The 16,388-nt window shown below is 37.8% G+C and overlaps 1 protein-coding gene across 1 annotated transcript; it reads left to right on the top strand.

Annotated features, from left to right (window-relative positions):
* Window positions 1-8,339: 8,339 nt before the first annotated feature.
* Window positions 8,340-14,864, top strand: LOC134200832 (mucin-2-like). The gene is made up of 2 exons (XM_062674609.1): window positions 8,340-9,454; window positions 10,338-14,864. Exons 1-2 carry the CDS (start codon window positions 9,065-9,067, stop codon window positions 13,377-13,379), a joined length of 3,432 nt encoding a protein of 1,143 aa, XP_062530593.1. The 5' UTR covers window positions 8,340-9,064; the 3' UTR covers window positions 13,380-14,864.
* Window positions 14,865-16,388: the final 1,524 nt, after the last annotated feature.

The following is a 16,388-nucleotide window of genomic DNA, read 5'->3' as shown; positions in this document are numbered from 1 at the left end:
CAGAGCCTTCAGCTCTAACACTAGGAGCAGGCTTAGGGACCCCGGTAACCGTACTCGTCGAACTCGACAAAGAGTTCGCCGTGCAACCTAACCCATGAATCAGCTCGCTGAGTTTCTCGCCGGATCTTCTCAGCGGGTCGCGATTCCGATCCGGTAGTAGATTCATTCACGAAGCAGCTACTCTTGAGCTATTAGGTCTCCTTCGGAGGCGCTCGAGTAGCTGTTAGCAAATCCCACCCCTCCTGGCTGAGCCTTTGCTCGCCCAGCTGTCCTGGTGAAACTGGAAAGGCCTCCGGGCCACCAGTAATCCTTCAATCATAAAAAAAAAACGCACGTTGATGGATGTGGTATACTAGAGAACTATAGATCATATTATGATAGCAAGTCGTCAACCACCTATCTACGCAATAAAAAATAAAATAAAAAATATCTCGACATCGCTTGTAAAATACTCTTTCTACATCGGAGTTTGGAACTATGAGTAATCTTAACACAAAATATTATCAACCGATATAAATAAAGGAAACTCCTTGAAATGACTGATTTGTTGCGATTGATTTACGTTTTAATAAATTAAATTTCAGAATTCAGTTTTGAACGTCTAAAGAAGAAGATACCTCGTGTAGTCTTTTTTGTTTGTTGCTTTGATGGGTGGTCGAATTCACAGCCCACCTGGTGTTAAGTGGTTACTGGAGCCCATAGACATCTACAACGTAAATGCGCCTCCCACCTTGAGATGTAAGTTCTAAGGTCTCAGTATAGCTACAACGACTGCCCCACCCTTCAAACCGAAACGCATTACTGCTTAACGGCAGAAATAGGCGCAGTGGTGGTACCTACCCGTGCGGACTCACAAGAGGTCCTACCACCAATAAATTTGAGTTAAGCAACGATGTCATAATCGAAATCTCGTGTTTAGTTACATAAAGAAATATTAACCAATTAAACCTCTTTTACACCCTCCGATTTTTCGCTACACACAACAAAAAAGAAAATCGTAGCCTTGGACCGTTGAATTCGGAATGAGATTATAAAAATTATGAGCAATATAGTATTTTCATCGGTTTTAGCATTTTTTATGCCTGTGAAATTTAATGATTTGTTATTGTAGACTTAAATAACTTTATCGATTTAATGTTAATAAATACGCTAGTAGAATGAATCTAAGGGAGTTATTATTATTCGAAATTTAATAAAAGTAGTGATTCCCCGGTAGTCGAAATTCGACTATAATTAATTGAAATTATAAGTTTGTCCACTATCATGATTAAAAAATTAGGATGATGGTCAAAGACTACTTATACTTCTATAATCACAGATTTCGCCAAGACTACACTTTAGACAGATATTAATAAAGACAAACAATATTTAATCTATTTTCAATTTGACCACAGACTATAAGCAATAAGAAAAGTTTGACAATAAACAAATAATATGTATGCGTGGTGTGTGTGTGTAAAATACATGGCAGTGTGGGTAATGTTTTTTTTATCAATTTAATCTATTTTTAATGCATACTTCAAAAAAATATTAACATTCTGCACTCCTTCTCTACATTCCCTATAAGTGTGGAAAAATTCATAATCCTACGTCCGCGCAATTTTCGTAAAAAGAGATACAAAGTTTCTGCTTCAAGTATTAATATATAGATTGCACGTTCATATTAACTTTTAACAGTAAATTGTTTATAATAAAGAGAAATTAAACAGTTTACGGATAATTACAGCTTTTTATTTTAAAAAAAACTGTACGAAAAGATCCTTTCAATTAGAATGCTGAACACAATCAAACATGCATTAATATTCCATAAGTGCTACAGGGAATTTCAGCGATTCTAAACGATACGATCTTTTCATAGAGTTTAAAAAAATATTAAAAAAGTTTTAAAAAGCCACCTGGTAGAGGGACTAATATTTGACCGCAGCGACACCTGGAGGGTAGGAAATCCAACTAAAGCCCAAAAAAAAAATGAGAATTGTGAATCTATCTTAAATATTATTATTATTATTATTATTTTTATTGCCTTTGTAGGCAGACGAGCATACGGCCCACCTGATGGTAAGTGGTCACCGTCGCTCATGGACGTCAGCAATGCCAGGGGCAGAGCCAAGCCGCTGCCTAACTAAGTGTACTAGCTGACCCGGCAGACTTCGTAGTGCCTCAATCGATAAATAAAAGACACATCAAGGGGACACATCAAAGGAAAAACAAAATAGTTTGTTTTTATATAATTCCGAGCTTTTTTATATTTTCTCACCTTTTAAACCTTCTCTGGACTTCCACGAATAATTCAAGACCAAAATTAGCCAAATCGGTCCAGCCGTTCTCGAGTTTTAGCGACACTAACGAACAGCAATTTATTTTTATATAATAATATATAGATTCATCGTCCTAGAGTCATAGACCTAATTAAACCTATTTATTACAAACTTACTTTTACGGTTTATCTACTCGTTTTTTTTTTTCAACATAATAATATTATATTTTCGACGCTTTGAATAACTTATAGTTTTCTTGGTCACAGACGACCATGGCCATCATCGTCAATATTGAACCGTAAAAATAATTATTTAACATATAGCTCTAAGGAATTATTCGAAATGATCCCCTCATCTCCTTTTTATTATCGAAGCCTCCCGCCATCGGAGCAGAGTTCATTCATATTGTCTAGAACCGCCGCGTTCATCGCCAGTGCGTTTCCAAATATCTTTTTTGCCACGTACCATCCGGCTTTGGAATGAACTCCCCTCCACGGTGTTTTCCGAGCGCTATGACATGTCGTTCTTCAAACGAGGCTTGCGGAGAGTGTTTAATGGTAGGCAGCGGCTTGGCTCTGCCCCTGGCATTGCTGACGTCTATGAGCGATGGTGACCATTTACCATCAGGTATGCACGTCTGCCTACAAAGGCAATAAAAAAAATAGCTTCAACGTTTATGATTTAGATGTAACTTTGGTGTCTTATCGAATATTCCATATAGTCTACCGAATTCTTTAGTGATACTATTCAATTTTGATAGGAGAGGATTAATGTTACATGGTTTCAATAAAACGTGTCGCGATTTCTGAGAAATACGTTCGATAAAACTCAGCAGCCGCGTGACCGCAATTTATTAATCATTTTCCATTACGAATGCCTTTTCGGGTCGATTGTTTTTGTTGTAAATACGTAATACATCATAAACTTATATGGCGGTTTAAAATATTCCCAGAACAATAGGTTTATTAAAATACATCGCATTTACTGTTATGATTGTACCTACCAACCTTGAGTTAATAAACTTTTATCATTAATAAATTAATCACAAATGTTTCTTTGTGTGTTTGTCATCTATGTGCCAGCTAAGTGTATTCATCCGATTACGATGAAACTTGGTATAGGTATTTGTCAAAACCTTCAAAGAGGAACAGCTTTGCAGCAAGTTTTTTTTTATGATTGAAGGATTACTGGTGGCCCGGAAGCCTTTCCAGTTTCACCAGGACAGGTGGGCGAGCAAAGGCTCAGCCAGGAGGGGTGGGATTTGCTAACAACTACCCGAGCGCCTCCGAAGGAGACCTAACAACTCAAGAGTAGCTGCTTCGCGAATGAATCTACTACCGGATCGGAATCGCGACCCGCTGAGAAGATCCGGCGAGAAACTCAGCGAGCTGATTCATGGGTTAGGTTGCACGGCGAACTCTTTGTCGAGTTCGACGAGTACGGTTACCGAGGTCCCTAAGCCTGCTCCTAGTGTTAGAGCTGAAGGCGTCTAATGCAAAGGTTATTGGATCTGATGGATCCATAAGGACGTGTCTAGGGCGTCGACGGTGACTGGCTCCTGCGTGATCAGGATTCGGGGAGTAGTCAGCAGCGGCAACGATAAGGCGATTATCATGACGCATAGGGCAGCAAGTTAAGACTTAACACACAACGGAACTAGACTTCGTTGACCTATCATTGCAATAAAAGAAGCATTTTATTGTATTCTAATGTAATTTGGGAGAGATCGTTCTGTGATAAGATTATATCGAATAATGTTAATGACTTAATATGCCAAAATTCTGTATATTATCTTAGATCTACATGCATTCATGCACACGAAGCATTTTCATATTATTCGATATTATTATTTTATTCTTATTAAATTAATCCCATTAGTTGTAAGATTTGCGAGATAAAGAAAAAATATGATAGCGCCATCTATTGGTGGCAATCAAAATCAAAACTACTGAACAAGATTATTTTAATTTTAATCAATAAAAACATAATCGGAAAATCAAATTACTTTCCAACAAAATATTAGCGATAAGTTAAGAATTGCATTTATTTTGTCGATAACTACAAGATGGCAGTATTCACAATATTTTTTTTATTTTTTGTTATTGATTTTAATTGGTAATTTTCAGTGGATATGTGGATAAGTACATTGAATTAATACTAGATACATTTTTTGTAAGCAAATTTCACTATTTTCATAATAGTGAGAATGATGCTTAACACCGTCGGCAACGTACTGAATGTCAACCACGCGGGTTTGATATTGTGGTGCTCCGCGTCATAGGTACATTTTTTTAAAGTAATTTTTTTTTCCTACCTAGGCTGATGGTCTAGAGAGACCATATCAGCGTCACCGAGCTAATAGGTGAGCTCACGGGGCTCCAACCTGATGCCGTTGCTAACACGAAACCTAGCAAGAGCCGTGCTTCGCAGAATCTGCCACCGGATCGAAAACGCGACCCATTGAGAAAATCCGGCGAGAAAGTCAGTGGGCTGTGTCTGTAGATTAATTTAGCGGCCGAGCCCTTCGTAGCAAGCGACGGGTTCGACGAGAACGATGACCGGTGCTTGAGGTACCTAAAAGCACCGTTAGTGGATCGGGAGGATCCGGAATGACGTGTTTTAGAGGACGTTGACTTAAAGTTGAGTTATGTTTGTGCATGCCATACGAAGTCATTTCGGAAAAGAGCAAACCCAGAACTTCTTGCGAACGATTATTTTCGTCAGCCTAAATGCATTCCGAATCGGTGGTAAGATTATGACGATTTGAAAGTTTCGGTAAAGCTATAGACTGAAAAACACGTTTAATTTTATAACAAACGCAGTTAGAGGCGTTTTAAAAAAAAAATTAACCCTTTTTTTGCAATAAAATCATTTTTTTTACACTATTTTTAATAAAAATTTATTACAATTGATTTCCTATTTTTTAGTTGGATTTTCTATAAAAGCGTATTTTGTTAGTTTTTTTAAACTGTTATTTATTTTTCATTTTTTTTTGTTGAATTTAAATTTTTTCAATTTTTCTTTTCTTATTTTTTATTTATTTTAAATTGTCATCGATCCTTAATAGGTATACCAAATTTCGAGTTAATCTGACGTTTTGAAGGGGGTCAAAATCATGTTCAAAGATTCCGTTACATTCGTCTGAAGCTAATAAAAGCGTATTAAAAAGTCGAACTCGTAAATAGCATATAAACAAATAAAATACCAATATTTTTTTATTGGCCATGTAGGCAGAAGAGCATACGGCCCGCCCACCTGATAGTGAGTAATTACCGTCGCCCATGGACTTCTGCAATGCATGGGGCAGACGACCGTTGTAAAAGTAATTTTGAAATAAATCAAAGCGGTTCCAATTCGAAGAGTGGGTGGGTATCTTACAAGTAAGATATCGGCTTCATGCGTCAAGGTTTGCGACGGCATTCATGCTGTGATTGATGTCTCTTCTTCGTTAAGCCTTTGACCCCAAGTGACCCGAAACTTCGTCTGTCCGTACATAAATAATATATCGAGGAGTGAATGGCTATTTTAAGGCTATCTTATACCTTTAAACGAGCAATTCTTGTATATTAATATATATATAATCTCGAAAACGGCTCCAACGGACGGGTAGGTACCACCGCCTTACCTATTTCTGCCGTGAAGCAGTAATGCGTTTCGGTTTGAAGGGTGGGGCAGCCGTTGTGACTATACTGAGACCTTAGAACTATATCTCAAGGTGTGTGGCGCATTTACGTTGTAGATGTCTATGGGCTCCAGTAACCACTTAACACCAGGTGAGCTGTGAGCTCGTCCACACATATAAGCAATAAAAAATAAAAAAAAACATCAGGTGGGCTGTGAGCTCGTCCACCCATCTAAGCAATAAAAAAAAAGCAAAAAATTTAGTATACAGGGGATTTTGGGGGCGATAAATCGATCTAGCTACGATTTTTTTATTCGTGTTTTCAATAATCAACTCTTCCCGACATCTATTGGCGAATAATAATACTATTTTTCTTAATTGAGGGCAACTAATCGCTTTAAAGACACAACAAGATGGCGTTATCAAAAAAAAACGAGCAAGGCTCGGTCATGATCTAGTTTCGTTTAAGTGTCATTTATGCAACTTTACAGGGGAACTATTTAAAGTTTAAGAACAACTTCTTCAGCTATTTGAATGGAATAAACTTAATTGAAGTATCTATATATATAAAAATGAACTGCTGTTCGTTAGCCTCGCTAAAACTCGAGAATGACTGGACCGATTTGGCTAATTTTGGTCTTAAATTATTTGTGGAAGTTCAAAGAAGGTTTGAAAATAAATAAATATGAAAATGCTCGGTATTAAATAAAAACAACAACTTTGTTTTTCCTTTTTTTGTGTCACCCGTCGGACGGATTCCTTTTGTTTGTTTTAAATTTATTTTATACAAAAGTTTAGGTCTTTTATTTCTCGATTGAGGCCTACTACGAAGTCTGCCGTGTCAGCTAGTACTAAATAACACGCACTTATAATTACAAAGATAATTTTCGCGTATTAAGCTAAAGAAATGTTGCTTAAGCCAAATAGCTTTTCGCCACTCGATATCTATATATTAATACGTGAAGCAAAAACCTTGTATCCCTTTTTACGAAAATTGCGCGGACGAAGGAGTATGAAATTTTCCACACTTATAGAGAATATAGAGAAGAAGTGCACAACGCTAATATTTTTTAAAATAATGCATAAAAGATACATTAAACCAATAAAGAAAACATTACACACACTACCATGTATTTGACAAACACACGAATACATAATATTTATTTATTGTCAAACTTTTGTTCTGGACGTCTGTGGTCAAATTGAGATTAAATTAAATATTGTTTGTCTTTATTTATATTTTTCTATAGTGTAGTCTTGGCGAAATTTGTAATTATAGAAGTATAATAGTCTTTGAAAATACAATCATAATTGTGTACAAACTTACAATTCCAATTAATTATAGTCGAATTTTGACTCCTGCGGGACCTCTAGTATACATAATAATATTATGTATGTCCGCTTGCTTTCACAAACAACTACACGAGCACACTTTCTTAATTCAGAGAATCCCTTAATTAGATAATGAGATATAAGTTGTAAGGTCTCAGTACAGTTAGAACGGCTGCGCCGCTCTTCAAACCGAAACGCATTACTGCTTCACGGCAGAAATAGGCAGGGTGGTGGTACCTACACGTGCGGACTCACAAGAGGTCCTACCACCAGTAAAAAATCCAAATAACCTCATATAAATTCACGTGGTGTCCAACGAAATTCAGATTATTACTTGAATGTATCCGAAAATATGGCTGATAAATAATTAATTCAATCAATGTCATTATCAATTTAAAATTTGAACTTATCTTGTACGTGAGAAAAACGTGTCGCGATAGCTAATTAGGTAAATCCCATCAAATGTTACTAGGTCAGCATTCTTCACAATTTTTTATTTTTATTTATGTACGTATATTTACTTGCGATCCTACAATGACAATCTTTTCAATTACAAGATTTTTTGTTTGTTTTTTACCGTATTTTATGTAATGTTTATTCACTTCCTCCAAAATGACGCTTATTCGAAATTACGATAATTTTCCACAAACGTTCCAAATACCGGAATACGTTCTGCCAATCCTTCTGTTCGGTCACAGAAGGTCAAAACCAGCATTCAAAATTAATATAGACGGACAGACAAGTGAACATGACATAGCTGTAGCCATCGTACTCCATTTACCTCCAAATCAAATCAAATCAAAAAAAATTTATTCAACATAAATGACTCCAACTGGGAACATGAAATTGATATCTCCAGCGGATTGCAACAACGACATTTTACCTTTGAAGCCAGAACATATGTATGCTAGCAAGGAAAAGAAGTATCAATAAAGGCTACGACAGAATTTTGTTCAAATGAGTTGTGATGATACTATTGCTACCAGACGACAGGGAAGTAATAGACCAGTAAACCCAGAGTAGCTAACTGGAAGCATAAGATAATAATTATTAAACATTTTGACTAACATGATATTATGCATGCCTCTTAAAGCTATAAGTTAGCGGAAAAAAAAAACAACTTTAATTACACAAATATTTTTATCATTCCGAAGTGGGTTATTTTGGACCATCTATACATAATTATCTCTGTAAATTTAATTAAATACATCCCGTTTGATATAAATCTATAGATTAATGAATTTTTGTTGACGATTCTACTGAACAAACAGAAGCCGACAGAATCGTTCGGTTAAAATAATCAGAAGCCAGTGAAAAAAATCACTAACTACGTATTTGGAAATTTATACATACATTTTGAGCGTTGCAATCATTCAATTTATTTGAAACTTTGCATTTATTAACTAGCATTCTTTGAATAAAAACATTTGACAGTACATAGCGATCAGTGACATTATTAACTATGCGCCATAACCTTTTAAGGTTTCATATATTTCTGACACTGTTTTTGTGATAGGTATACAAAAATGGCAGGCAGGTAGGTAGGCATAGACTTTGTTATACCCCTAGTAATGCTGACATCCGCCGTGAGCACTCAACACCAAGTGATGCTCATCGGTCTTCTAATGTAATAAAATGAATAACAAATTAAACTGAAAAATAAGGATAGAAAAGTTATTAGATTTATATTTCAATCAACGTCAAGAAATCATCAAACGCCTCTAAAAACTTCACGGAACCATCTACTACAACAAAAATCACACTTCACATATGATAAATTATTATCTTATTAGCGTTCGCCAAACAGAACTTTTATTATGATTATGATATTAGTTTCACTGGTCGTCGAAGAATGCAGTGGGCAACGGAAATGTGCAAAATCCATTTAATAGTGATACTAATGGTTTGCGACCTGATTAAATCATCATCCAACAGTCAATTGTTTGATCAAAATGTGTGTGACAGAATACAAACCGATGAATTCAATGATCCATATAGTGCTCACGCGAGTGAATCTAAGCAATGCATTTCAACAGATTCCGTATTCAGTGACGGAGTTTTAGTGGCTGATTTTCTCATTGATTCGACTTCTGATGATGATTTGGTGTCGCTACTGATTTTCGAAGTGGGACACGAAGAATTGCCTGTGCACAGAGTTGACGTAGGTCCATCCAAAACTTGGTCTTACAATGGACCCTACACTATAAAAATTTTAATAAATGGAACTGGTCCTCCAAGATCTGTAAGTGCGATTTAATTTATTTAAGAACTAGCGATCCGCCCTTGCTTCGCTTCGGAAACATGAAATTTTATTATTGACTAGTTGACCCGGCAGAGTTCGTAGTGCCTCAATCGATAAATAAAAGACCTAAGCTTTTGTATAAAATAAACTTAAAACAAACAAAAGGAATCCGTCCGACGAGGGACACATCAAAGGAAAAAAGAAATGTTATTTTTATTTAATTCCGATCATTTTCATATTTTTATACCTTTTAAACCTTCTCTGGATTAGCCAAATCGGTCCAGCGGTTCTCGAGTTTTAGCGAGACTAACGAACAGCAATTCATTTTTATATCTATAGATAGCTGAGTCCCGCTATCTTATGTCCCGTCGTAACGCGTGTGATGCCGCGGGGCGAAGCTAGTCTAAAAAAAGTAAAGCCTAAGTTACTCCTTATATTATCAGCTACCTATCAGTGAAAGTCCCGTCAAAATCGGTCTAGCCGTTCCAGAGATTAGCCGGAACAAATAGACAGACAGACAGACAGACAGACAAAAATTGTAAAAAATGATATTTTGGTGTACGTACCGTATATATATTCATATGCATGTAGTAGAAAGCGGTTATTTCAATATTACAAACAGACACTCCAATTTTATTTATATGTATAGATTTTGGTTTTTATCTATTCAAAAGCTTAGTTTAAACTCAGTTGCGCTTGGTAGCCTTCGCTCTGCTATCTTATCTTAACTTAGAATCGATTATATTAATAATATATACAAATAATTAAATAAATTGTCGACCTTTTGATTAAGATCAATTTCAATATAACTATATCATCAGTTTGATTGAAATCAACCGGTTAGTTTTATATTCGTAAATTTTATTCATTGTTTTGTTTTCAGTTCCGGGCTGCTTTGGTGGGAAGTGTTTCAAGAAATTCAACGCTAAAAATTAATAATCTAAAATTAGTTCCTGTTGTAGGGACTAGTCGTAAATTGAATAACTTGAGTATTAGATTTCATAATTTGCTACGGATACTATCTGAAAATGATAGAAAAAATAAATCATCACTGATTTTTTTCTCTATTTCTGTCAATAAAGGAAAAAATACACTGATAAGAGAGGTTATCGAGAAAGCTATTATACCGATGGCACTACTCCCAGGCCCCATTTTTTCTGAAATTACCACTGACGACCTGACTACTACGATTGTAACTATTCCATTTCCCACTGTCACTGATATTACCACTGAAAAACCGAGTACTCCAATCATAACTGTTCAACTCCCCACCGTCACCGAAATTACTACTGAAGACCCGACTACTCCCATCATAACTGTTCCACTCCCCACTGTCACCGAAATTACTACTGAAGATCCGGCTACTCCCATCGTGACTGTTCCATTTCCCACTATCACTGAAATTACTACTGAAGACCCGACTACTCCCATCGTAACTGTTCCATTCCCCACTGTCACCGAAATTACTACTGAAGACCCGACTACTCCCATTGTAACTGTTCCATTCCCCACTGTCACCGAAATTACTGAAATTAATACTGAAGACCCGACTACTCCCATCGTAACCGTTCCATTCCCCACTATCACTGAAATTACTACCGAAGACCCGACTACTCCCATCGTAACTGTTCCATTCCCCACTGTCACCGAAATTACTACTGAAGACCCGACTACTCCCATTGTAACTGTTCCATTCCCCACTGTCACCGAAATTACCACTGAAGAACCGACTACTCCCATCGTGACCGTTCCATTCCCCACTGTCACCGAAATTACTACTAAAGACCCGACTACTCCCATTGTAACTGTTCCATTCCCCACTGTCACCGAAATTACTGAAATTAATACTGAAGACCCGACTACTCCCATCGTAACTGTTCCATTCCCCACTGTCACCGAAATTACTACTGAAGACCCCACTACTCCCATTGTAACTGTTCCATTCCCCACTGTCACCGAAATTACTACTGAAGACCCGACTACTCCCATCGTAACCGTTCCATTTCCCACTGTCACCGAAATTACTACTGAAGACCCGACTACTCCCATCGTAACCGTTCCATTTCCCACTGTCACCGAAATAACTACTGAAGACCCGACTACTCCCATCATAACTGTTCCATTCCCCACTGTCACTGAAATTACCACTGAAGACCCGACTACTCCCATCGTAACTGTTCCATTCCCCACTGTCACCGAAATTACCACTGAAGAACCGACTACTCCCATCGTGACCGTTCCATTCCCCACTGTCACCGAAATTACTACTAAAGACCCGACTACTCCCATCGTAACTATTCCATTCCCCACTGTCACCGAAATTACTACTGAAGACCCGACTACTGCCATCGTAACTATTCCATTCCCCACTGTCACCGAAATTACTACTGAAGACCCGACTACTCCCATCGTGACTGTTCCATTTCCCACTATCACTGAAATTACTACTGAAGACCCGACTACTCCCATCGTAACCGTTCCATTCCCCACTATCACTGAAATTACTACCGAAGACCCGACTACTCCCATCGTAACTGTTCCATTCCCCACTGTCACCGAAATTACTACTGAAGACCCGACTACTCCCATTGTAACTGTTCCATTCCCCACTGTCACCGAAATTACCACTGAAGAACCGACTACTCCCATCGTGACCGTTCCATTCCCCACTGTCACCGAAATTACTACTAAAGACCCGACTACTCCCATTGTAACTGTTCCATTCCCCACTGTCACCGAAATTACTGAAATTAATACTGAAGACCCGACTACTCCCATCGTAACTGTTCCATTCCCCACTGTCACCGAAATTACTACTGAAGACCCCACTACTCCCATTGTAACTGTTCCATTCCCCACTGTCACCGAAATTACTACTGAAGACCCGACTACTCCCATCGTAACCGTTCCATTTCCCACTGTCACCGAAATTACTACTGAAGACCCGACTACTCCCATCGTAACCGTTCCATTTCCCACTGTCACCGAAATAACTACTGAAGACCCGACTACTCCCATCATAACTGTTCCATTCCCCACTGTCACTGAAATTACCACTGAAGACCCGACTACTCCCATCGTAACTGTTCCATTCCCCACTGTCACCGAAATTACCACTGAAGAACCGACTACTCCCATCGTGACCGTTCCATTCCCCACTGTCACCGAAATTACTACTAAAGACCCGACTACTCCCATCGTAACTATTCCATTCCCCACTGTCACCGAAATTACTACTGAAGACCCGACTACTGCCATCGTAACTATTCCATTCCCCACTGTCACCGAAATTACTACTGAAGACCCGACTACTCCCATCGTGACTGTTCCATTTCCCACTATCACTGAAATTACTACTGAAGACCCGACTACTCCCATCGTAACTGTTCCATTCCCCACTGTCACCGAAATTACCACTGAAGAACCGACTACTCCCATCGTGACCGTTCCATTCCCCACTGTCACCGAAATTACTACTGAAGACCCGACTACTCCCATCGTAACTGTTCCATTCCCCACTGTCACCGAAATTACCACTGAAGACCCGACTACTCCCATCGTAACTGTTCCATTCCCCACTGTCACCGAAATTACTACTGAAGACCCGACTACTCCCATCGTAACCGTTCCATTCCCCACTGTCGCCGAAATTACCACTGGACATCCAACGACCGAAAATATGGACGTTACCACTCCTGCAGACGATTTAAAAGAATTGGAAGGCTTAAGTTTATTTATAATAGTAATTATCTCATTAGCATCAGTTTTTACTGTTATTTTGATAGGGTTGGGCATTTATTGTTTCTCAACCTCTGGCAAATCTCTAGAGTTACAAACATTTTCGTATAAAGAGGGTAACTTTGATAATGATTCCCCTAGATTTGTATCGACGCCAAAAATAAGTGGAAGTGCATTGAATGTGTAAAATACTAGAGTGTAATCTTATTAGTTTAATTTGTTTTTGTATTGCTTAGATGGGTAGACGAGCTCACAGCCCACCTGGTGTTAAGTGTTTACTGGAGCCTGTAGACATCTACAAAGCACCACCCACCTTGAGATATAAGTTCTAAGATCTCAAGCATAGTTACATTTATATTTAAATTGAAATGCCTAACAATATTATTAGGGAAATACATGTACTTGCTTAATTTTTGAATATTTATATAAATATAAAGAAAATATAAAGTACCTAAATGGTACAACCCTATAAATGACTGGTCGAATTTCGAAAATATCTTAAAGTTTATCTGTACCTAATAAGTAAATGATTTTTTTTAAATGTGTATCTCTATTTTCTGTCTGCTAATAAGATACATATAAAATATGTAATATTAATATTACTAGTTCGAAAAAGAAAATAGTTCGTGGGTTATTGTTTGCGATTGAGTTTTAAAGGTTCTACGAGCCTCCTCCGACTGTCAACATTTCTGACTCTAGGCAGAAGATACACATAATATGCATTTCCAAATTCTCGCCTGTTTTTGTTATTATTAAACACATTGTATTTTCACTAAATAATGCTGCACAAATAGAAATAATTATGTATCTAATGATTTAGAATTAAGATCACGACATTGGACGATGTGATATTCAATTAATGTAATTCTAAGTACGTCTAAGTAGTAATGTAATGAAATTTGTTCTTGTACAACGGTGATCACTCACCATCAGGTATACTCGCCTTTCGAAAGCAATAAAAAAGGCATAACGTGATTTTAAGATTTAAGTCTATTAATTTATTAGACGACATTTATTAGGCAAATTAGAAGACTTTTACTACAAGTAGTAAAAGTAGTAGGCAAGCCTAAAACTAACTATTAAAATTATATTTGACTAAGTTAGTCACTTAGTTTAATCATTTTTTATTTAATTTCATCAAATCACACATCATCACATTTTCATCAAATTTCATTTCTTTTTTTTTTAACGCCCTTGTTGCCCTTCATCAACTAAAAATGCAGACAGTGATTCTAGGTCACCGTTTTCCATGAAATTTAGCTTTGCCAGGAACAACCAGGCTGCCATAAATAAAATAGTTTCCGTCTTTTCATTTGAAATATAATCGTTTTGGTGTTCCAGAAATACTCATAACGGTACTTCAGAATTTTGACTTAAATAGAAAAGACGATATAAAACTGGCAACCTTAATCTATGGACAAGTGATTTAATATTAAGTTAGAATAAGTATTTCAAAAAACTTAAAATTTGTAGATAAATCAGATGCCCATCAGAACATATTTACTATTGGTTTAGTTATTTTTAGTATTATAGTTTAATTTAATTCTTAAATTAAGTACAATGTGTATTTTAAATTTAGTAACTCACACAGCACATTAACATTCACATGAGTTATGTCTTGTGTGTATTTCTAGTCAACAGTGTTTTTTAAATACATTTAAGATTTAATGTATTTTTTATTTATTTTACTATCTTTAGAAGTATAACATTTCAAATACTTTTTTTTCATCCTCGTATACTATGACTGTGCTGGACTACCCCGGACATTTTTTTTTTTATCTCTTTAATATGCTGATAGCCTTGAAACGCTATTTCAGCTTCTCCTTGACGTGTAGGTGAGCTCACGGGGCTCAAACTGGAGTGTTGCTAACCCTTTCCCCAGCAAGAGTAGTGCTTTGCAGAATCTACCACCAAATCGGAAATGCGACTGAGAAGATCCCAGGACAAAATAAGTGGGCTGTGTCTATTGGTTAATTTACTTGTCGAGTCCTACGTCGGAAGCAACGGGTTCGACAAGGACGGTGACCGATGCTTGTGGTTCCTAAAAGCATCGGGATCGGGAGGATCCGTAATGACGTGGGCTGGACTATGCTACCGCTATATGTACATAATAAGCTATATATGCATAGTATGTATGAAGCCTATCTTTCCCGCGTATGTTTTGGCTCTATTATAGTAAGGGAGAATTGAATCCGTAAAACAACATTTCGATTGCTAGTTCATCCGCCAGAGCCTTGTCAAGCCAATACTCGAAAAGAATATGGAGCTGGGTAATAATAAGATTACTGCATGATGCATGTGAATATTGGTTTTTGGGAAGGGGCCAAAAAGCAAGAAATCAGACTAAGAAATCTGAAACGTGGAACAAACAGGTGGACATCGTAAGAAAGGACTTTCACGGTGAAGGAATAACATCGTGTAATAAAAATCAAACCTGCAAAATTATAATTTGTATAATTATTGGTAAATCGTCTTGTGAGTCCGCACTGGTAGGTACCACGACCCTGCCTATTTCCGCCGTGAACCAGTAATGCGTTTCGGTTCGAAGGGTGGGGCGGCCGGTGTAACTATACTGAGATCTTAGATCTCAAGGTGGGTAGCGGCAATTACCTTGTAGATATCAATGGGCTCCGGTAACCACTTAACAACAGGTGGGCCGTGAGCTCGTCCAGATTGGAAGAGGTGCCATCTAATTTCTAACTATTCAAATGCTTTACAGATTTCTTGGTTTCTTGGGCGAGTTAAGTTTCCAATGGGTTAAACCGTAAAAGTATTTAATCACGGGTCTCATTTACTACTGATAGGCATATTGGGTGCTTGTACGGGCCTATTTCTATTTCTGCCTATTTCTGTGCATAAAGCAGTGAAATATTTCGTTTTAAAATGTGGGGCAGCCATTCGTGGTCTGGGCACCATTCCCAGATGGCACATGCTCTGTGCCACCACGCGCGTCGCAGGTTGCGGATAGCGAAACGGCTTCCAGATATGGATGCTAGCTGCCATGTGCAGTCGCGGACAATTGAGCGGTCCATTTCGAGGGGCACCGGGATTTCTCGTGGCGGGGAAGTCTCTATAAAGCGGTGCTAAACCCAATGACATTTGGACGTCAGTGGCGAGTAGGAGCCGCCACTCTAATCAAAGCTTGGACCCGGGGAGACCATCCTCGAAAGCCTTGGTTGGCTGTTGGTCTAGGAGA

Source organism: Bombyx mori, chromosome 21 (assembly GCF_030269925.1).
Source record: "Bombyx mori chromosome 21, ASM3026992v2".
Classification (NCBI taxonomy): domain Eukaryota; kingdom Metazoa; phylum Arthropoda; class Insecta; order Lepidoptera; family Bombycidae; genus Bombyx; species Bombyx mori.
This window is presented reverse-complemented; position numbering and strand designations above follow the sequence as displayed.